The sequence below is a fragment of the Bos indicus genome, chromosome X (assembly GCF_029378745.1).
Source record: "Bos indicus isolate NIAB-ARS_2022 breed Sahiwal x Tharparkar chromosome X, NIAB-ARS_B.indTharparkar_mat_pri_1.0, whole genome shotgun sequence".
NCBI lineage: Eukaryota > Metazoa > Chordata > Mammalia > Artiodactyla > Bovidae > Bos > Bos indicus.
In genome coordinates this window covers 39,224,997-39,248,011 of record NC_091789.1, presented here as the reverse complement: position 1 = coordinate 39,248,011, position 23,015 = coordinate 39,224,997, and the positions used below count along the sequence as shown (strand labels likewise).

At 50.3% G+C, this 23,015-nt stretch overlaps 1 protein-coding gene and 1 long non-coding RNA gene across 10 annotated transcripts; both read right to left on the bottom strand.

The window, feature by feature from the left end:
* Window positions 1–12,046: 12,046 nt before the first annotated feature.
* LOC139181096 (uncharacterized) lies at window positions 12,047–16,112 on the bottom strand. The gene is made up of 3 exons (XR_011565212.1): window positions 15,848–16,112; window positions 14,449–14,601; window positions 12,047–13,850 (listed from the first exon to the last, which is right to left on the bottom strand). It is a non-coding gene; the product is annotated as an uncharacterized lncRNA (long non-coding RNA).
* Window positions 16,113–17,826: 1,714 nt separating this feature from the next.
* Window positions 17,827–22,907, bottom strand: TMEM187 (transmembrane protein 187). Of its 9 annotated transcripts, none has more exons than XM_019956389.2 (3): window positions 22,276–22,907; window positions 19,718–21,781; window positions 17,827–19,189 (listed from the first exon to the last, which is right to left on the bottom strand). In XM_019956389.2, exon 3 carries the CDS (start codon window positions 18,928–18,930, stop codon window positions 18,160–18,162), a length of 771 nt encoding a protein of 256 aa, XP_019811948.2. In that variant the 5' UTR covers window positions 18,931–19,189; window positions 19,718–21,781; window positions 22,276–22,907; the 3' UTR covers window positions 17,827–18,159. The 9 variants fall into 9 exon arrangements, with proteins under 9 accessions (XP_019811948.2, XP_019811946.2, XP_019811947.2 ...); XM_019956387.2 differs by having other exon boundaries at window positions 22,302–22,907; XM_019956388.2 differs by having other exon boundaries at window positions 17,827–19,185; window positions 22,302–22,907.
* Between the last annotated feature and the right edge of the window lie 108 nt (window positions 22,908–23,015).

The following is a 23,015-nucleotide window of genomic DNA, read 5'->3' as shown; positions in this document are numbered from 1 at the left end:
GGGTCACAGTGGGGACTTTGTCATCAACCTTCTGGCCAGCTCTGTTCTCTGTTCCATTACACCAGGCTTTCTGCCTTCTCTCTACCAGCACCGTATCAGCTTCATTACTGCTGCCTTAGAGCAAGTCTCTATTTCTGTGAGCGTTGAGCCTTCAGGTTTGTTGTTCTAGATCATCTTGTTTTTCTTCCAGATCGATCTTCCAGTTTTTCTAGGCTCTTTGCATTTCCACATAAATCATAGAACAATTGGAGCTCTCCTCCACTGCTGCTGGGAATGTCAAATGGGTCAGCCACTTTGGAAAATGGTTTGACAGTGTCTTAAAATGGCATCATCCACTTATATGATGATACACTTTTCCCCAGCTAGCATCTGAGAGGAGCAAATGCATCCATCCACACCAAGACTTGTACGTGAGTGTTCACAGCTGCTCTAATCACAACAACCAGACAGTGGAAACAATCCAAACAGCCATCAGGTGACTGCGTGAACTGTGTGTTCATACAACAGAGGAAAACTTAGCAATAAAAAGGAATGAACTATTGGACTCAGAGTAACTACACTGAGTGAAAGGAGCCAGACCAAAAAAAGCACACAATTCTAGGAAATGCAAACTTATCTCTCCTGGCCAAAAGCTGGTGGGTGGCTGGTCTAGGAATGGGTGGGGATGGAGGTGCGAGAGACGGGAGTCACCAAGAGGGAGGAGAAACTTTTGGAGGTAACAGTTTCATAGATAGAACTTTCAGAGGTCTAGGCTTCCAATTACGTGCAGTTGAATTTATGTCAATTCTATCTTAAGATAGCTGTGTGTTTTGTTTTGTTTTGTTTTTTTTCAAAATACAATGTGACTCTTGTAAGCAACATACTGTTGGTTTTTTTTCCATTTAATCCAGCCTGGCAATCATTGTTTATCCACTGACATTTTAATGTAATTGCCCATATGGTTGTGTGTGTGTTTATTGTGGTTAATATATATGACATAATATTTATCATGTGAACCATTTGTATCCGGTTCAGTGGCCCTGGATACATTCACAGTGTTGTGTAACCATCACCACCATTGAAACCCCCCAATTTTCTCATCATTACCAATATAAACCCTGTGCCCATTAACCAGTGACACCCCATTCTCCCTCCTGAGATGCCCATATTGTCCCATCTGCTCTGTGTTCCTTCCTTTTTCCTTTCTCACATTCTTTCAATGTCACTAGTGTCATCCCTCTTGGGTTACCCTGCGGATCAGGTCTGCAGCCTGCACATACCCCTCCCCCAGCACTCCTGGCTTCATAGTGTCTGCATGGTTTCACTTATGCTGCATCAACCGCATAGATTCCCTTGCTAATGCTCTGTATGCCTTCCTGCTGCTCTGGTCTTCCACCCTGGATCCCTCCATCCCTCCCTTGCTTTATTTCTCAAATGACTTCATCTCTTGGCTGAAAATAGGGTCAAGAAAATAATGAGAGGATAACATCACCACCAGAGCCATTAATGAGTATGAACCATCCTCCGCTGTTTTCTGCTCTTGACTCCTGCAAACATCACCAAATCCCCTCTATGGGGCCCATGACCTAGACGTCAATGTTTTTTGAATAACACTTTAAATAGCAAATATTCTTTGGATGGACCTCTGTACGCAGAGGAAATGTGGGGCTCCTTGACGTGTTTATCAAGAGGGCTGGGGTGACTATGCTGGGGTCTGTGACACCCTTTCTTGGCTATAACTCACATACCATAGTGTTCACTTGTTCCAAGCTGCAAAAGGAAATGGCATGCCCATCAGCAGTCACTGCCTGTGTTTCCCTGTCCCCCTTCCAGCCCAAGGCTATGCTTAGTCACTCGGTCATGTCCGACTGTGGTCCCGTGGACTGTAGCCCGCCAGGTTCCTCTGTCCATGGGAGTTTCCCAGCAAGAACACTGGAGTGGGTTGCCATGTCCTCCTCCAGGGAATCTTCCCAACCCAGGGATCAAACCAGAGTCTCCTGCATTGCCAGGCAGATTCTTTACCACTAGCGCCACCTGGGAAGCCCCAACCCAAGGCAATTATTAACTTATTTGCTCTCTCTATGATTTTAGCTATTCTGGACATTGCACATAAATGTGATCTGTTGTGTCTGACTTCTTTCCCTGAGTAGCATGACTTTCAGGTTCAGCCACATTGCAGCCTGTGTCAGACCTCCATTCCTGTTGATGGCTGGATAATATGCCATCATACGGAGAGAACACACTTTGTTAATCCATTCTTCCATAGATGGAAATGTGGGTTGTTTCCACTTTGAGGTGCCTATGAATAGTGCCACTATGAACATTTGTGTATGTTTTCCTGTGGTTGTGTTTCATTTCTCTGGGAGTGGAATTGCTAGGTGGTATGATAACTTACATAGAACATTTTGAAGTTCTGTCTATTTCCACAAGGGCTGCACCATTTTACAGCCCCGCCAGCAACGTGTGAGGGTCCCAAGTTACTGTCTGTCCTTTTGACGAGCACCATTCTAGTAGGTGTGAAGGGCCAACTTATTGTAGTTTGCAGGTTTCTACTTCCTTAATGGTTAATGGTGTCGAACACCTTTTCATGTGCAGGGGCATTTCCCTTCAGCCTGAAGAACTACCTGCAGTATTTCTTACAGGATAGGTAGGCTGGCATTGAGTTTCCCCAACCTTTGCCTGAAATGTATTTATTTCACTTTCATCTTTAAAGGTTATTTTTCTGGGTATAAAACTCCAGGTTGGCAACTTTTCCCTTTTGGCACTGTTTCAGGTATCATCCTATCACCTTTCATTATTTCTATTGAAGAGCCCACTGCTGCTGCTGCTGCTGCTGTTAAGTCACTTCAGTCGTGTCCAACTCTGTGCAACCCTATAAATGGCAGCCCACCAGGCTCCCCTGTCCCTGGGATTCTCCAGGCAAGAACACTGGAGTGGGTTGCCATTTCCTTCTCCAGAAAAGCCCACTACCAGTCTTATTATAATGCTTCTGCAAGCAATGTTTCATTTCATTCTAGCTGCTTCGAATAGTTTTCTCTGTCTTGCATTTTCAACAGTTTGACTGTGTGAGGCGCCTGGTGCCTAGCTGTGATTTTCTTTGTATCTATGTTGCTCAATGTTTGTAACCTCCTTGAACCTAGGATCTGATGTCTTTTTGTCACTTCTGAAAAGTTCCTGGCGACTATCTCTTCAAATATTGCTTTTGTCCTCTTTCCTCTGTAGCCACTTGAGTAGGCCTTGTTCTCCAGTGACTACAAATTGTTCTTGAAAAATGTACATTTTGACCAACTTCTCAAGGTGTTTCCAGGGAGAGTTAGTTCTGATATACTCTTATCAATTGTGACCAGAATGAAAAGTCACCACAAGTTATTCTTGACACCTCCCATTCCCTCACTCATACTCCCAACACAGCTAGCCAACACATCTTATCTTCTTCCACACTGTATATCTCTCCCCTCTGCCTCCTTTCCTGCCACTTGGGTCTCTTCATAAAACTCAGAAATTAAACTATAACATTGGTCAAGACAGATCTGTGCCCCAGCAAGCCAGAACCAAATCCAAGCAAAGCTATGTCCCTTTGCTTTTCTCTCTGTTGAACGGATGAACCACACTAAGCTCTCCAGCTAATGCTGGGTGGTGTTTTCGGCTTGCTTGTGCTCTAGGAGCCACTAGTTGCAAAAGGAAGCTTGCTTTACGCCATCAGCAGGAGGCTCTGGGATGCCGGGCCACAAGTAGAAGCTGCAGATTCAGTAGAGCCAAAGGAATGGCTGGCAGAGGGCAGGGGCCCCGTGGTCTCCTAGGGACAGAAGAGACATCACTCTGCTAGTGACAATTTAGAAGAGAGGGTCGACGCATCCTAAAACCTTCATTTTTTTTATCCTCTTGCCAGATTGCAGATGTGACATCAGAAATCCTCCCTCACTGTTATTTTTCTAAAAGAGAATGAAAGTCAGCAGGCACAAACAGTGAATGGAGACCTCCCTCTTGGGCTAGGTTTTCTGCTGAGTCACTGCCTTAATGGCTCCCCAAGATAACTGGCTCCCCCTCTCTTAGCCTGTTACTAAGGCAACCAGTGAGCAGGCTGGGAGCAAAGCCAACCTGGGATCAGTAGTCCCATTCCTGGCCACCATGTGGTCAGTTTTTTTCCTAGCCAGAACATTTTTAGAGTCTTTTTTTTTAAACAAACCTTGCCTTTTAAAAATACCTGCTTCCCATGGAGAACCCCAAACAGCCTAGGAGTATAGTATATGAAGGAAGACAAAGCCCTTCTGAATTTCCCTTCCTGCATCATCTCCTCCCCAAGAGCAGAGAGCAACCATGCCAGCCTCCACGGTCCACCAGCTACTGCTCAAAACGGTGCTCCCCCAGCCCACCCCATGTCCAGCTGGATGCCCAAAGGCTGCTCGCAGGTGGACCCCCCCTTTTGCTCCTCTGTGGAACTGCGAAGCAGACACTGTCTGGATACGCTGTCAAGTGATGTACGTGGTCCTCTGTTGGGGAGTCACTTAGGTTGTTTCCAGTTCTTCTCTTTGTGCTTTTGCCACTACAAACAATCCTGCTTCCTTGCACGTGTATTTTTACACACTGAGGCAATGGTAGTTTTTAGGCGAGACCCTCAGGAGCTGGATCACTAGCTCATTTTCGTAGACATAGCCCATGTGGCCTCCAAGACACCAGGTATTGGCCAAAGTTTCACCTTTGCCAATTCACTGGCGAAAAAGCATAGCTTGCTTTTTATGTGCATTTCTTTCGGTTTGAGTGGTGTTGGATGTTCTTCATGGGCCCTTTTGAGTTTCTTTCCATGTGAGTGACCTAGTTACATCTTTTTCTTATCGGGAACAGAGAGTTTTTTCCATATCCAGGATGATCTGTGTTCCAAGTAGTCTATCCTTATTTGGGACATTTTAAAAACAAAGTTTTTAACTTTGTTCCTGGTACTTGCCATGCAAAACTGTACAAATCTTCACCTGTCAGAATGGCTAGCATCAAAAAGACTACAAATAAATAACAAATGTTGGCAAAGACATGGAGAAAAGGGAACCGTCATACGCCGTTGGTGAAATGGATAAGTTGGTGCAGCCACTATGGAGAACAGTATGGAGATTCCTTTAAAAAATAAAAATAGAACTACCACAGGACCCAGCAATTCCATTCTTGGGTATATGTCAAAATAGTCTCAAAAAGTAGAAAAACCGAATCCAATAAGAACCACACATGATATGGAATGATATGCAAAGTTTGTATTCACCAAACTGTTCTTACCTTTCACGGAGGCATTCTCACAGTGGGGTGAGCCCAGGGAGTGTAATAAGGAATGAGACTTGGGGGACCCTGCCTGGCTGAGGCCTGCTGGGGGCTGGGGCCACATCTCCCCCAACCTGGTGCCACCATCTGGCTTTGAACACAATTCTTCCTCTTTGCCTAATTAACTTGGGAACCTAACACAACCTAAGTTGGGGATACATATGTGTGTGTGTGTGTGGTCCCTTGCTACCTGTGTGCAGCCACTCGGGGTGACCATGGGGGCCCCCTCCCACCTTTTCCCAATTGCAGCTGTTGGCAGCAGACACCTCAAAGACCACAGGCAAAACCTTTTGATCTGGCAAAGCTGAGTTTACTGGACTCAGTGCAAAGGCGATGAGGAAGGACACCACCTCGACCGAGGAACCTAGAAAAAAGACTCGGAGCCAGGAAAGTGCGCAGTGATATCCAGGTGGGAATCTGGGGGCAAGCCAAGGGTATGACATGGTCACTGTGGATTGATTGGTGGACACAGCCTAGGGTTGGGTCTTCACCTAGGGTTGGGTTACAGTCTTACCTTCCTGGACCAAGTTTGTCCTGGAGCCAGAAGCTCGTGTACTCTGCTCTGTTCCCAGTTTGACAACGCAGTGGGAAAGGATGCCCAGTCCCAGAATTGTTTGTCTTGGGGACAGGATGGTCTGTTTGTTCCCAGTGTGATGTAACAAGGGACTAGGAAAGGATGTTGGTGTCAGATTTCACAAGTTAAGACCCCTAGGCCCCTGTTGGCGCCCACTCACTCCCCTGTGAAGTCACCAAGATGATTCTTGGTCAGGCCAGGCCAAAATCACTTCAGCCTGCACTGAGAGAGACCATGACCTTGTCAGAGCCTTAGAGACTTCTTGGAAGGGCCAGGTCAGGGGTGAGATGTTTTTAATTAGATTTTTTGAGTCTGCTGTAAGGCTGGACTTTTAATGATGGGATCTGATGGGGATGGAGCCAACCTGACTCAGGACTCGTGGACCCTGCTGAGCCAGGGCTTTGAAGGTAACTACAAGAACAAGGGCCCTCTGCAAAGCCGGGGCTGTGATGCTCGGTTGGAGGCCATCACCCTGATGAGGGCTGGTTAAAGAAGGCCATGTTTGGATAAATGGATTTTGAGGAAGCTCCTGAAATCAGCAATAAAGTTATTTACAACTTTTACGTCCTAGACAAGAATTTCCTGCCATAGCAGAGGCACCGGGAGCTAAGAGGCTGGGTGACTGTAGTTGTGGTTCACGCCTGAGCAGGTCAAAAGCTGCTGCAGTGTGGGGGAAGCCGCCTCCCCCTGGGACTTAAAGTGATGAGATGGTGGGTGTCAGGTGGGCTTTCTCACTGACTTCTACCCAGAAGTATGTCTTACTGAGGGACCCCCAGCAGCAAGAGCTGTGGGGTCAGCAGGGCTGAGAGGTGAGAAAGAAGGCAAACGCAGGGTGGATGGATTCCTGGATGGAGGTGGAGGACAGAGGAGCCTGGCATGCTGCAGTCCATGGGGTCGCAAAGAGCCAGACACGACTTGAACAACAAAACAACCCAGATTAATCCTCAAAATTATTCCCCAGAGTGAAGGATCCAGACAGTAACTCATCTAGCCTTTTGGCTTGAGATATATATATCATGAGGAGGGCATGGCAACCCACTCCAGTGTTCTTGCCTGGAGGATCCCATGGACTGAGGAGCCTGGCTGGCTATACAGTCCATAGAGTCGCATGGAGTCAGACATGATGAAAGTGACTTGGCACGCATGCATATGTATCATATATCAGCTTTTGAAGCTAGCCTCTATCACAGATTTAACTTTCCAACAATGGCTGGAGTGATACCCCCCACACCATTTGCTCTTCCAGAACATTTCCACTCCCTCATCAGAAGGTAGAGTCCCCTTGGCCCTTGGCGGGCCTTTATGACTGCCTTGACTAGATGGGGTCTGGCAGAAGAAATTAGTAACATCCAAAGCGAACTCCATCTCTTGCGAGGATCACCCTCACAGGTCCCACACTGTGAGGGGGGTGACCCAGAGGGGCACGTGTGCAGAGGGACCATCCAGCACCCACTTGCCCACGTGGCATCTTGGCAAAGATGCCCAGCCCTCAGTGGGCTGGCCCCAGCTGACACCACATAGAACAAAGATGAGCCCTGCCTGTGATCTGGACCCACCAGCCAAATGGACCTTTGGTGTTGCTTTAAGCCACCGTTCTGGGGTGGATAGTGAACTGGAACGCCATCTATTTCAATTCCTGTGTTATTAAGTGAACTGATTTTTTTTTAACAATTACCATTTTGACCACTTTGAACTGTCCAGGTCAGTGGTATTGAAGTTCAGATCATTCACACTCGTGTGCAGCCATCACCACCATCCATCCCCAGAGCTCTCTCCATCTCCCCAACTGAAGCTCTGTCCCCTCCCAGTGCCCAGGCCCTGGCACCCAGTATCCTGCTTTCTGCCTCTGTGAGCTGGGCTGCACTAGGGACCCCATACCATAGATCATACACTCTTTGTCCAGTTGTGTCTTGGGTTATTTCACTCAGCATAATGTTTTCAAGGTTTGTCCGTGTTGAAATATGTATCAGAATTTCTTTCCTTTTTAAGGCTGAAGGACACTCCACTGTGTGTCTCTACCACACTTTGTCCACTCATCTGTGAACACTGATGTATAAGTACCTGTCCCAATCCCCACTTTCCATTCTTTTGGGTGGAATTGTTTCAAATATGCTTTTGAGATCTACTGATGTCATGTTTTCCTCCTTGGATGTATTAATATTGCTAATTATAGTAACATCATTTGTAGTTGAATCACCTCTTCACTCTTGGAATGAACTCCACTTGGTTATGGCATTGTGTAGTCACATAGTCGCTGAGTCGTGTCCAGCTCTTTGCGACCCCGTGGACCATATCCCGCCAGGCTCCTCTGTCTATGGGATTCTCCAGGCAAGAATACTGGAGTGGGTTGCCATTTCCTTCTCCAGGGGATGTTCCCGACCCAGGGATCGAACCCACATGTCCTGCATTGGCAGGCAGATTCCTTACTGCTGAGCCACCAGGGAAGCCCCAGGTTATGGTATATTCATTTCTGAATCTGCTTTTGGATTGTCTTAGCTAATTTTTAATTTTTGAACTGTGCACCAATATTTCGGTGCAAAGAATCTGAGGTTTTCTTTGTGGTGTGTTTGTTTTTGGTGGGGTGGGTAGGGATTCTTTGTCAAGTCTGGAAACCAGGTCAGACCGTCAGTCAGGCCAGAAGTATCCATGGAGCACCCCGCCCGGCCTGGACTCTTGGAACTGAGCCCGGGAGGGAGAACCACGGGGAGTCGGCCTATGTGCCACTCTCAGGAAGGTTCTTTCAGTTTCATTAGATGCACTTGGAAGCTTGTCTTTACTTTCTGGAATACAGTGGCACGACCCGTTTCTGAAAAGCCAGAAAGGATGCATTTGACAACTCTCCCCTTTTGCTGTCTTTCTTCTGGGGTCAGTGTCGGAGGTGTCCGTAGCCAAGCTGGCAGAGAGGTTGGGCGAGGCCACCGCTCAGAAGCGGAAGACACCCCGCGCCGGCCGGCGGGTCCGGCGGTTGGGGCCAGCGGGCCGGCGCTCCTCCCTGCGGGCCTCTCCCCGCCTCCTCCCGCCTCCTCCCGCCTCCTCCCGCCTCCTCCCGCCTCCTCCCGCCTCCTCCCGCCTCCTCCCTCCTCCTCCCGCCTCCTCCCTCCTCCTCCCTCTTCCTTGCACAGTCCCGCCCCCGCCTCCTGCTGAGCCTCGTCGGTCGCCGGGGAAACGCCTGAGAAGACTGCAAGGACATGGCTGTGCACACACACACCAAAATGACTAACACTAAAAAGACTGGTCATACCAAGTGTCGGCAAGGGAGTGGAGCCAACCGCGGAGCAACCCTGGCTAGCCACTTTTCTTACGAACTTGAACTTCACCTACCCAGCCCCCCTCAGCCAGCCATTCCCCCTCTAAGTGCAGTGCAGGTCGCTCAGTCGTCTTTGCGACCCCATGGACTATACAGTCCATGGAATTCTCCAGGCCAGAATACTGGAGTGGGTAGCCATTCCCTTCTCCAGGGAGTCTTCCCAGCCCAGGGATCAAACCCAGGTTTCCCACATTGCAGGCGGATTCTTTACCAGCTGAGCCACAGGGGAAGCCCAAGAATACTGGAGTGGGTAGCCTATCCCCTCTCCAGTTGATCTTCCTGACCCAGGAATTAAACCGGAGTCTCCTGCATTGCAGGATGATTCTTTACAAACTGAGCTACCAGGGAAGCCCATTCCCCTTTTAGGTGTGTAGCAAAAAGCAAGGAATGCACAAGTCCATACAAAGACTTGTACCTGCATGTCCACGGCAGCTATTCTCCTATGATCCCCCATCTTGAAACAAACTAAATAAATGCCCATTGATGGAGCTGCGGGACCTCCATATCACAGACTGCTGCTCAGTGATAAAAAGGAATGAACATGCCAATACGGGTATGGATGTCACTGTGACCTTCCTTTCATACCAATGTCTAGAACTGCAAAAGGAATCTGGAGAGTTTGCTTTGGGGTTGAGTTTGATGGCGCCTCCACTGTGTGTATGGAAAGTTCCGGTGGTTACACTTAGTATGTTTTGGCTCAGTAAAAATAATGCAGATACGTAAGCACATAAAGTTGTAAATTTTACTTTAAATACCACTTTCACTGTCAGCCACCAGTTTTATTATTTCCTTCTTTCTATTACTGTAGTTCTAAGTCTTTTTCTTTTTGGCTGCACCAGGCATCTTGGGAGATCTTAGTTCCTGGACCAGGCAGCCTCCAGACAGAGTCCTGGTTCCTACTCAAAGAAATATGCATAACAATGTCTTTGAGCCCTCACCCAGGTGGAGGATGGTAACTTCAGACTGAACACAAGATTCCTGGGGCACAGTTCTATTGCCTCACCACCAACCAATCAAAAAGGGTCACAAACCCTGCAACCCTCACCCCAAATGTTGCCTTCTGTTTCCGGGGACCAGAGATGACCATCCTGTTAGGTCTCCTGTTTGGCCCCTGTCTATTTCATCTCTGAGAGGGGCCATCAGTTTCAAACTAAATTGCTGTTATTATAAGGGTGAATGCTGGTTTCAGGCCAAAAATACCTTGAGTTAGATCTGGTAGAGAGAGACTTCTGCTCTGCTAGGCAGGCCTATGCCCATGCACAGCAGGAAGAAGTTACAGAAGAAAGAGACCTCCGCCCCAATTCCCAAGAAGTATCTTGAGTATGAAGTCTCTCAGGGGAGAGTTGTTAGGGGAAGCACACTGATTGAAACCGCCCACCCTGTCCAGGAACCATAGTATCCATTTGCATGAGTTGTTTTATAACAAGAGATCCTGATAAGGAATACGGAACTAATAAGCCACCACCAACCGGAAGAGTTCGGGAAAGGTTGAAAGGAGACACCTGCGTGTCCATCCACTTCCCAGAATCCGTCTCGCTAGCATCCATCTTGGCTGAGTGATGCGTGCACCACCAGGAAAGACTCTGAATTAGAATGATTGGCCAAAGACCACCCAGAAACTAATCCCATCACCATAAAACCTGAGCCATGCGGCGGAGCAGTTCTCCTGTATTCCCTTACCCTACTGCTCTCCACCTGGGTGTCCTTTCCCAATAAAATCTCTTGCTTTGTCAGCACATGTGTCTCCTCGGACAATTCATTTCCGAGTGTTAGACAAGAGCCTAGTTTTGGGCCCTGGAAGGGGTCCCCCTTCCTGCAACACCTTCAAGGAAAGCCCATGGAAACCTCCCTCTAAGGTGCTAGATGTGTCTATTTCTCCATGGAGTTCTGTCCATTTGTGCTTTATATATTTTGAAACTATTTTAACATATTCCTAAAATGTTGTAGGTTTGTCTGATATTAATATAACTACACCAGCTCCCTCTTGGTTCTTAGGTGCCAAGTAGATCTTGTTTTTCTCCTTCCCTCACATGTGATCTTTCCACAGACATATGTTTTAGGTGAGTGTCTAGTAAACAGCATATGCCTGGAAGTTGTGGTTTGGATGCAGTGTGACAATGTCTATAATCTCTGACAGTCCACTATCTGAAGTGTTCTCAGAGTTGACATCTGTTGTTTGTTGTGTCGGCCACCGCAGAAGCACCGCCCCCCCCGCCCCCCGCGCACCCTGTGGGGCTGGCTCAGCTCATTGTGGATGTCACACTCTCAGCTCCCCCACCTGTTTGGGTTGTACACTATGAAGAACAATCTGGAAAGAAAGCCCATCTGAATGGCAAGAACAAAGAGTTGCAAATGATAAACATTTCAGATGGCTGCCTGGCAAGGTCAGGGTGTTCTCCGGAAAAGCTGAGGTGCCCCATGACACAGTAGAGCGCTGATTAGAGGGTTCTGAAATTAAGCATGTATGTTCAAACCACAATGAGACCCTGTATCACGCCCACTAGGAGGCTTACAGTCAAAAATTATTAAAAAAAAAAAAAAGAATCAGTAACAAGTGGTGGTGAGGATGTTGAGAAATCAAAAACCTTGTGCATTGTGGTAGGAATGGTGTGTCCAGTCCTCCAACAATTCAACAGAAAATCAGCCCCTGTCCCAGCACAGCCCTGTGAATGAACTAAACACACTGAAACATACACATTAACAGTGTGAATTGGGGCATTCTCTAGTGGTCCAGGGGTTAAGACTCCACACTTCCAATGCAGTGGGGGGGGGGGGGTCTCAGGTTCGATCCCTGGTCACAGAACTAGGATCCCACAAGCCACATGGCCAAAAAAAAAGTTATCAAAAGTAACACGAAAGAACATGAATTACATGGTATGTCATTCAGATCTGAATTTTTCAATGTATTTTCCAAACGAAATTTGGCTCCCAAGCCATGGTAGCAAGGGCTCCAGTTACAAAGACCAACGTAGCAGCCGAGAGCAGGGCAAGTCTTACCTTGGGCACTTCCTACCTCCTCGGACCTGAAGGTCATTTACCTCCTCTAAACTTACTGTCCTTGACAGTAAGGCCTCCATCCTCCCTGGAATGATATGTGTTTCCTCATCTACAATGCTGCTGAGAGACGCAGCCCCGGGGGGGAAGGGTGGCCAGGACACCACCCAGTTCTGTGCAGACACTTTTCTGATCTGCTGGGTTTGTTGTTCTTTTTTTAAAGATTTATTTATTATTTTTGGCTGCACTGGGTCTTTGTTGCTGCATGGGCTTTCTCTGATTGTGGTGCAGTGGCTTCTCTTGTTGTGGGGCATAAGCTCTAGAGTGTGTGGGCTCCAGAATTTCGGCTCACAGGCTTAGTTGCTCCGTGGCATGTGGGATCTTCCCTGACCAGGGATGAAACCCGTGTTCCCTGCATTGCCAGGCAGATTCTGACAATTGGACTTGCTGGGAAGCCTGTGACCTACTTTTATGTGACCTTGTCCAGTGCTCATATGAGAGGTGAAACTGAGGCACAGAAGGCTGACAAAATGTATGCAAGGTGTCCCAGCTCCTGAACTGCAGACAGCAATGTGGATTTTGAAACTGTAATCAAGTACTGATAACATCAAATTTGGGCTTCCCTGGTGGCTCAGCGCTAAGGAATCCACCTGCCAGTACAGGAGAGCCAGGTTTGATCCCTGGGTTTGGAAGGTCCCCTGGAGAAAGGCAATGGCAACCCACTCCAGTATTCTGGCCTGGGAAATCCTATGGACAGAGGAGTCTGGTGAGCTACAGTCCATGGGGTCGCAAAGACTTGGACACGACCTAGCAACTAAACAACAAACATCAAATGTAGCATCTTGACCATTTTTAAGTGTCCAGGTTGGCGGCACTAAGTATGTTCATGTGGGTGTGTGTCCATCCCCAGAACTGCCCATCTTCCCCAATGGAAACTCCTATTAGACTCTAACTCCCCCTCCCCAGCCTCTGCCCCCTCCCCATCCTCCTCTCTCTGTCTAGGGTCTGAAGACTCTAGGCACCTCATACAAGTGGAGTCATACTGTGTCTGTCTTTGTGTCTGGCTTCTCTCACTGACCATCACACCTTGGTCCAGTGGTGGTGTAGCGGCTGTCTTTTGAAGGCTGAATCACACTCCGTTATGGGGCTGGACCACATTCTGTTCATCCAGGTATGCATCGGAGGACACTTGGGTTGTTTTAAATGTTTTAGTTATTGCGAATAAGGCTGCTGTGAACACAGGGAGACAAGTATCGCTTCAAGGCCCCACTTTCCCTTCTGGTGGGGAGATCCCCTTCAAGTAGGATTCCGGGATCCTACGGTAATTGTATGTTTGATTTTTCTGGGCAACTTCAATTTTAAGCCAGGAAAAGCAAGCAAGAAAGCAGTGCAGTTCTAGTTGGCTGCCATCCGCGTAGCAGACAGCAATCCTTCTCCCAGCACCACGTGCTGGTGATGCTTGGCGCACAGAGACTCTGGCAGGCAGTCATTTCAGCAACCACTGTGGCTGGAGCGCAGGCGTGCTGCATGCGGGCAGATCCTCTAGCGACGTGCTCACACGTAGGCAGGGAGTCCCAGAGAGCAGCACCAAAGGAGGAACTCCCCGGCTGGGTACCCAGGAGCCCTGGGGGCAAACGTCCACAGATCGGGTCCTGCAGCCGGTAGGAGATGGCTCTGGACCACGTGGTGCATCTAGAGAAATTTAGAGCATGTGACAGTGGGCAGTGGGCACGGCTGCTCGTCTCCCTCCACCTCCAGGAAAGGTCTCAGAATGTGCCAGGGAGTGGGTTACACCGAACTCCCGAGGGTGGCTGCCTCTGGGGTAGGAGAGTAGGGTCAGGACCCCGATGTGATCTGTGAGGCTGCACGGGATGGCCGAGATAGTGGCAGCGCAAACCCCATGGAAGATGCCCCAAGTGGAAGACGGGCAGGGCCAAGAAAGAAGAGGCACAAGGAAAACCAGAAGTCAGTGGTTCTGAAGTGCAATGGAGGGCAAGGATCCAAGTGAAAAGCAGGAAATGGAAGAAAATACTAGAAATGCATGAAAATGGTTAGAAGGACCCAGGGCCCCATCGTTCAGCCCAGGCGGCAGCGGGCAGCCTCCAGGTCACTTAGAAGAGAGGCTCGAGGGGCACGTGGACCTGCAAACACCAGGAACCTAAGCCCTGCTGATAAGGGGCTAGTTACATGGCTGTCTGGGGGCTCACTTGGGAACTGGAATTGCCTCATTTCTATTTACCCAAAGATTTCCCCTCATGGAGGCCTTCACAGGCGAGAGGGAAATGCTTACCTGTGGGATGCGGCCAATTTTAAGTGCCAAGAGACAAAACCTCCTTTGTCCTCCAGCCTTTGATGAAACGCATTTCATGAGGTTTGGGCATTTCCTCTCGGCCATGTATTGTGACTGTGAACGGCTCTGGTCAAGTTCAGTTCGGTGAACTTCCTGTGAACAGTGATGACAGCTGCACTGTTGGTTTCTGAATGTACATTTCAACTATTTTAATTTTTATTCTGAATACTTTGAGAATACATGTTTATAAGGCAAAATATCTGAAGTAGCTATCGGAGATGTTAAGATTTGACAAAGGTATCTGATATGTGCACAAGAACCCCAAAAGCTACAAGGAAAAAGACAGACATATAGAAATCCATGACTAGGGAAAACCTGCAACCACCTTCCTTTAAGATGCCCACAAAAGCAAAAGACAAATGAGAATAAGAAAACATGTATTATCCATATGACAGGTGAATGACTAATGTAATATAAAACAAGCTTCTGCAAACTTTTGGAAGAAAAAGTCCAAACTGAGGAAAGGATATAAACAACTTATGCAAGAACAAATCCTAACTTTCAATAGAAAGCACAAGCACGAGTTGTGCACAAGTGTGCGTGTGTGTGCGTAGAAGGGCACGAGTTAAAGTCACAGCAAGATCTTGCCTTGCCACCATCAGATTGGCACAAAATGAAAAAGCCTGTGACACCTTGCCTGTGGCTGGGGACCCTGGGAGGCCTCTCTGACCGCCGTCAAAAACAGTGTTTTTGTGGGAAATACAAGTGTCAGTGGGAAAGGCAACCCGGGTGTCCTCTGAGTCGCCCCCTGAGGCTGATTCAGAGGAAGGTAAGCTCCAGGGCACAAATGCAGGAGGTCAGGTGAGGGCAGCCCCTGTAGATGTGGCTGCAGCCATGCCCAGCACCGACTGGGAAAGACAGGTGCGGGGGTGGGGGGGTGAGTCCGATGTCAGGGCCACTACAACCCTGACTGAGCTCTCGGGTGGCTCGTCTTCCCTGCTGTGAGCCTGGATACCGGCGTGATCAGAGTGAAACTGTTACCACTATTTTTGGTGAGGGCAGGAAGGGGCCAGGTGGCCACGCCATAGTCACTACCTCCTGGGAGAGGTGGGACTGCCCCGTGGATGAGGCTTTGGGCCCGGAAGCTGGCCACCTGCCTTTCTGATGCTCAGTGATGAAATCTGCAGCCCAGTCGAACATCTAAGAGTTTCAGTTTCTGTGAAACGAGGGGGTTGGCACAGATGCTTTCTGAGATCCCACCCAGCTAGGGAACCTTTAAATCGTTAGGCCAAATGCAGAGAGCGGGCCCATCAGCCAACCACTGGCTTCTCTGTTGTCCTCCGGCATCTCAGACAGGGCTGGGGCTGGGCTGGGACCAGCCCCAAAAGGCAGGACTCACCAGGGCTGGAGGGGATACAGGAAGCTGCGTGGCTGACGCTGGCCACCCTTTGAGAAACGCTGATCAAATACACGGGCCAGAGAAGGAAGGTTCCAGGCCTCTGGCTTTGGTTGGATTGGTTCAATGCGGGGTCATCTGATTTGGCAAATGAAGTCAGGACACCCTGTTAAACCTGAATCTGAGATAAGCAATGAACATTTTCATTGCTTATAAGCACGTGTTGTGCGGCACTGGAGACACAGTGGCCCTAAAATACCATTTGTCATCCTGTATTTCACTGGACCATGTTAGGTAGGAGGCCTGCCAGGAGGCAGTGGCTTTGGGCTTCTGGGGGTTTCGGCCCCCCTGAAGTGTCCCTTCCACGTGGGTCTCTCCTTTGGGTGGAGTCCACCCTGCCTAGGGTCTCCCTACGGTTCCCCACCCATTCCCCGCCCCTGCACACAGTGGTGTGTGTAGTTCTCCTGCTCTCACTGTGCCACCTGTTTCCTGTGGGGACCCAGCTTGACACGGGAGTGGAACAACACCCAGAAGGTTCTCAGGGTTATTTATTAAATGGGAATTGGTTAAAAAAAAAAAAAAAGAATAAAAATAAAAAACAACTAAATACGTTATGGGTACTTGTGGCTCAAAGGTATGGAATGAATGAGGCTATGCAAAGTCCCGTTCTCAGGGGACTCACACTGTCAAGGAAGGAAACAGCAACTCTGAGAGAGATAGCAGAGCAGAGGGGAGTCAGAGCGCCCTCCCCCGCCCCAATCAGACCCTGGTCCTCCCCCGGCCCTCCACCCTCCCACCTCCATCTCTAACCAAGCCATTGGAGAAATCACACGTCCCCCTCTGGCCTCTTCAAGATGTCCTGGCCATTGTGCTCTTGTAGGACATACAGAGCCTTTGAGATAATCGTTGTGGAACAAGGTTGCTTCCTGAGGCAAATGCTGCCCAGCAGGCCCCGCCTCGGGCCCCATTCCTGGGGAGAGGGGCAGAGGTGACAGTTCTCGCTGGATCCTTCAGGTAATGACTTGGTTGAGACCCACCACCCACTGGGGATGTGCCAGCTGGGACAGAACATCCAGCACCAGGTATCTGGTTTCAAAAGCACCTCGGTAGTCATGGCAATGGTGCACTGGCCAACCCTTGAGGCTCTAGGGACACTCAGGGGACACTGAACAGATGCACGTGGGCTGCCCATCCCAAGGAGCCATTTGGCAGGGACAGGACGTCCTCTCCTCTCCACCCTCACTGGTGTCTTTAAAGACCAGATGCCTTTCAGGTGACAGGGGAATGAAACTGGTGCCTAAGGAACATGTTAACAAGCAGGAGAGACTACAGAGAGAGTTGGTCTCCACAGGGCAAGCCCAAAGCAGAGTCCTCAGCATCTGTCAGGGTCGCCCACCCCTGGATGGGCCCGCTGGTTCAGACATCATCTGCACGAAAAGCGTGCTTCAGGGTTAAAAGAGGCCAACTCTAGGGCCCGTGAACCTGAGATGCCATCAGGGGAATCATGGTTCCTAAAGGCCCCAGGTTTATCCATGGGTGACAGACACTTGACACTTCAGTAACCCTAGCTACTAAGGACATCTAAGTCATCCCCTGGCTCTGAGGGAAGAGCCACCAAACAACACTCTGTTGAGAACTCAACTTTTGTGTTTCTTGTGGGTGTTCCTTCATCTAGACGCACCCTGCCTTGTTCCACAGAGGATCTGAAGGGGTGTGGCTTCCATGTGACCTGATGTCAGCCTGGTAGTCTCAGATGTCACGGTGAACTAGTGCTCTGGCCTTTGGATTTCCCCATCTGTCTGCTAGGTGTGTGTTTAATATGACTCCGTCTCCCTGAAGCCAGCTACCTCTGGGGACACTCACTGGTAACCCCAGTGCCTTGCCCGGCACACTGGTCAGAAGCTTGCCCTTCTCCCCAGTCGCCCGCCCATGCTTGGAGCCAACATCCCAAAGCAGACAACCATTCTCCGGCCAACTGTGAGTGTGATAGATTTCTTGGGGGTCACTTCCCCCAACATTTTATTTTGAAAAGTTTCAAACCACAGAAAAATTACAAGACTAGTACAATGACCCCCACATCCCCGGCCCCTAGATATTTGCTCTAAGCCTTTGAAAGTAAGTTGCAGAAAGTATAACATTTCACAAAATTGAATGCTCATATTCATAATACTGAAGCCTATAACTTCAAAGGCAGGGACAGTCTTCCGTGTCATCACACCAAGGACACTGAGCACTGATGACGCTGGGGAGAAGCTTGGTGGTCATAAGCCCCTTCTTCTCACACTTGAATGCATCTTCTCTGCAGGCGGGCACCTTCAGCAGGTGTGTAAGCTGGTCAGGAACAGGAAGGCAAAGTGGAACTGAAGCACGTCACAGACTTTGGACCAGAAGTGGCCCGTGAGCTGCTGGAAGAGATGCCACTGCGCAAGCTCATGGTCACATAGCTTGAGGACCACAAAGCCCAGGCAGGAGAGCACGCCCAGAGCCAAGTATGTTCCAGAGGAAATGTTGCCGTGGCGCCCCTGGATGCGTAGGGCCTGGCCCACGGCAGCTGCAATGTGCAGGCCCAGTGCCAACTCAAACCCATGGGGGTGCAGCAGAGCCAGGCTGTAACTGCACAGGGAGAGGCCCTCGACAGCCAGGAAGAGCCAGGGCTTCCAGCCCCTGTCCAGGCAGAGGCACCAGGCCACTGGCCACGCGAAGATGGGTAAGGTGAGCCACTGGTCCAGCACGGCGGTGGGCTGTGTCTGCATCCCGATGCGCAGCCACTGAACCGGGCCATAGACCAGGGCCATGCCTGCAAAGACGTCTTTCAGGTAGCGAGCCCTCCGCCTCTCTGCAGGGCCTCCTGGGGCACGTGCCTGGCTCCGCAGCCAGTACACCCCCAGGAACACGTAGGCCATGTTAACGAGAGAGTTGAAGGGCATGGCCAGGAAGGCAGGGAGGCTGGTGACCGGGGCTTCCGCATAGTATTCATAGCCCACTTGGACAGAGACATGTTCGAAAATACCAGTGTGGACAGTGGCCACGCAGAGGCAGCTGGCCAGGGCCACGTGGAAGAGGGCCTGCCCCGACTCCGGCTTCATCTGGAACCTTAGTTGTGGCCCCAGGATGGGGAGCTTCACAGAGCAGCCGCCTCAGTTATTATTTCAGAATTCGGATAAACGTTTTTTTTTTTCTTTTTTGCAAAACACTCCTCAGCCTCCCAGCTGAGCCAGCAGGAAGAAGTCCCCGTGATTTCCGACGCAGATGCTGCGACCTTGCCCTAGTGGAGGTAGCGGCTCCGAGGAAGGCAGCGGTTCTGCTGATTGGTTGGCACCAGTGGAGGCCCGTTCTGCCTTCTTCCTTTGTGGTTACAAAAAGAGTGTGGGTAGAAAGAAAACCATCCAAAAAAGCGCCTCCATCTTCCTGATTCTCAGCCTCAGGCTCTACCAAAGTTTTTATCATGACCCTTTCTCCTGACACCTATGCTGTTCTTCTTTCATCTGCGTATTATAAAAAATCCTGCTCCTCGTCTCCGTTCCCTTAGAGCCACTGCATTTAGAGACTAAATCTTTCCTAGGTCTGTTGTTAAAACTCAGGATATGCTTTCTCACCTCCGTGGTACTACAAACGTGGAGTTTTCCAAGCCAGTCCCAAAGCCCTTTGAACTAAATTCCCAGTTAAATTCGAGACATTAGCTGTGGTCCAGATTCTGGAATCTAAGGCAAGGGAATGGTGGGGCAGGTTGGGTGGGGGGCAGAGAGGAAGGAAGGGCTCGACTGCTTTGTGGGTATGAGGCCAGGTGGCAGAGGGAGTCGTCCCCCCAGGCCTGCCAACCTGGGTCACCCCCTCCTCCGCCCTCCCCTGAAGTGCCACACCTTCCAAAATCACCTTCTGTCCTCGGCTCCCAGGAAAACCTTCCATTTCCTGAAGTCACGGAAGCAGACAGATAATTAAAAACAATGTGGACTTTTCATGGATTGTCAACTGTTCCGGGGCCAGCTGTGGTGTGAGTGGGCCTCGTTGCCAAGAAATGTATTAATATTAACAAGAGAAGAGGTTCGGTGCCCTGAAGATGACTCAAAGCCAAGCTGGCAGGCAAGCACACGGGCGTGGGGATAAGAACTGTCTGTGGTCAAACCCCAGCTCCCCCACCTACTAACCGTGTGATCTTGGGCCTTAACCGTTCTGGGCCTCAGTTTGCATACCTGTAGAATGGGGATGTACATCCTAGCAGAGTTGTTGTGTGACCTACACGAGTTCTTAGGTATGCAGACCACTGTTTATTTTTGAGGCCCCTTGTCCCCTCCTGCAGTTTAGGCCCTGAAAGGGCAGGGCCGGGTCTGATCCTGGCCCCTCCCTCCCATGCTTAGCAAAGACCTGCTAATTTTGGTTCAAGCACAAAGTTAGCACCTCTCCTCTGTCATCATCCTGTTTGCCATTTCATTGCTCTGACTGGATCCAGGAAGTGGCCAGCTGGGCCTCATGGTGACCCTCTCACTCCCCTCCCTCCTCCGGGGAGCCTGTTGTTAAGGGGAGCAGCATTTCCACGAAGGAACTGAAGCCCTTGTCCTGACCCTCATCTCAGCCCATGCCAGTGTCGTGCACCTCCCCATTGCAGCCTCTGGTGAAGGAAGAGTCTTTAAGGTGGGGGGCTGTCCCTCCCCCAGGGTTTCCACTTCCAGTCTCGCCACCACTCACGTGGTCTGCACACAGCAGCCCCCAGCAGCCCCCTCGAGGACTGTCCCTGTTTAACACCCTTCAGTGGCTGGTTCTCTGCTCACACGTGATCACGCCCCAGCCTTTTGGCCAGACACCAAAGTGCCATGCTCATGCAGTCCTGTGAATTCCCAGGCATAGTCTGTCTTCCTGCCCTCCTCTGCCTGGCCTGCTGAAGCCCTCAACTCAGCTATCACTTCCTCTCCAGCACCAGCACTTCCCCACTCAGCTCCCGAGTCTGGCGGGGACACCAGCTGAGGCCTCACCTGGTGTCTCCAGGTCCTTCTCTGACCCCACCCAGGGTCTGGCTCCCTGGTGTGAAGAGCCAGGCTTCTGGGGCCCCAGGCTGCCAGTGCTAGCCTGACCCTCCTGTCTACCAGCCAAGCATGGAGAAGAGCTGCGGACAGGCAGTCAGATACTGTCCGCTTGCTAGAGGAGGAGGTCAGGAAGGGCGTAGAAAGGGACTCCTCTCCGGCCGCTGGGCAGAGGTTGCCCGAGCCCTTGCGCAAGCTGAAAGCAACATGTTAGCAAACTAACTTCCCAAGTCCACTAGAAAGGCCAGGGCAGGTCTCTTATGGCCTAAGTCCTAAGCTGCTGTGACCCTTGTGATGTGACTCTCAAAGTTCTTCCCAGTTTCCCCTGCTTGGCACATGAAGGTCTGAGGGCTTACCAGCATCACCCTTTCCCCTGCTCTGGTTCTGGGCTCACTGTGGGGGGAAGTCCTGCAAAACCGGACAATCCCGGGCTAAGGGGTTAAAATGTGTTCCTTAAACTCTTCTGCTTTCTCAGTCTGTATGCATTTAAGCAAGAGCCACTGTCGCCTATCACAGTGGTGGCTCCTTTAACCTGTATCCCTTATAACAATTGCTTGTTGTGCCCGTGACTACCCTGACCACCACTGTTCCCTTTCTGCAGGTAAGGGGATGCCAGTCTGAAGACTGTACCATGGGACACCAGCAGGAGAGCTCAATCTGAGCTACCTGGATGCCCAAGGAGCTACCATAGCAATTCTTGAACTCTGAGAACAGAATCCCTGCATGTGGACAAGGCTGCTGGGAACCCGCAGCTCAGCTTCCTTATTTGAGACGCGAAGGACTTGGCCAGAGAGGTGACGTGAATGGCCAAGGTCACTTAGGGCAGCTGGTGGCACAGAAACACAGGTGAGGGTTCTTGTCCCTTGACTGTGTCACAGGACTCTTTGGCCTCTCCTCAAACAAATGCTTCCAAATCCATAAACTAAAAAAGAGAATTAAAACACAAACTTAATATGTTTAAAGATAGTTATTATAATATTTTTGATAATGTATGATATAGTAATAAATGTGCTTCTTTACTAACATGTTAAATTACAGGATCTATGGGCAGGTTGAATAACTACAGTAATTTCAAATGAGTTATTCTGTAGTAACTTGCAGTTTAGCTAACTTTCAGGATATCTAAAAGAAAAGCTATATAATCTCAAATGATGTCATTTCCCTTGGTGACACAATCACCAGGTTAACGCTCCGTGCTTTGTTACCTACACTTTAGCTGCAGGAAAGGCCAAATTTTGGCTAGAGGCTGATGAATGTAAAGATCAAATAAAAATGAGAGAAACTGGAAAAACCATCTGTTGTCATTCCAAGATCCCGGACAGCAGCGCATTGCAGCCTGCACCGTCTGGGAGTGAACTTGGAGCAGCGACCAGACGGGCTCCTGCAAGATTTGGAACATCAGAATGATGTACCCACCTCTCAAGATTGTGGTGAGAACTTACAGTATTGGCGCGAAAAGGCCAGCGATCACCATCCGGGTATTTTGCCTGTCTTGCTTTGCTGGGGGAAATTCAAATCTTGAAAAAGGGCGGACCCTAAAGGCGGTTGTGCGCCTGCGCGAGGGGCGGGGCCCAGGCCTCTGGGAAGCAGGCGGGGCGGGGTGACGCGAGGTGACGCGGGGCGACACGGACCTCTCCCGCGCCCGCCCGCTCGCCTCAAACACCGCCAGCCTGGTCGCCCGCCCGGCGGGCAAAGGGGCAGGGGCCGGCCCGGCCCGCGGCAGCCCGGCTAGTTTCCTTGGGGGTGCCGACGGGGTCTCGGCGGCGCCCTCACCTGGGGGCGGGGCGTTAGGCCTGGGAGCCTGGGAGGGCTCCACCCCCGGCGTCGCGCGCCAGGCCGCGTTATCGCTCACGCTCGCCCCGCCCCCGGCTCCCCCGTGGCGGGCTTCGGGCTGCTTCCCCGGAGCCAGCTACGTGTGCGGAGGGGGAAAATGTCCGCTCCCCGATCCGAAGCCTGATTTTAGTGTCTCCCGTCAGCCACTCTCTGCAACCTGTGCCCTGTCCCCACTGCTAGTTAAAACGATTCCTCTGGCGAGTGTCCCTTCAGCGACCCGGGGGGCAGTTCCAAAGGGGGCGGGGCCAACCGCGTCTGAGGCATCCTCATCCGGGCATTCCCCAGATGCCGCAGCCGCCATCTTTGTTTTGTGCTGAAAGTCG

Excerpts from the sequence above, each read along its gene's own strand:
- TMEM187 (XM_019956389.2), bottom strand. The coding sequence starts at position 18,930 with ATGAAGCCGGAGTCGGGGCAGGCCCTCTTCCACGTGGCCCTGGCCAGC.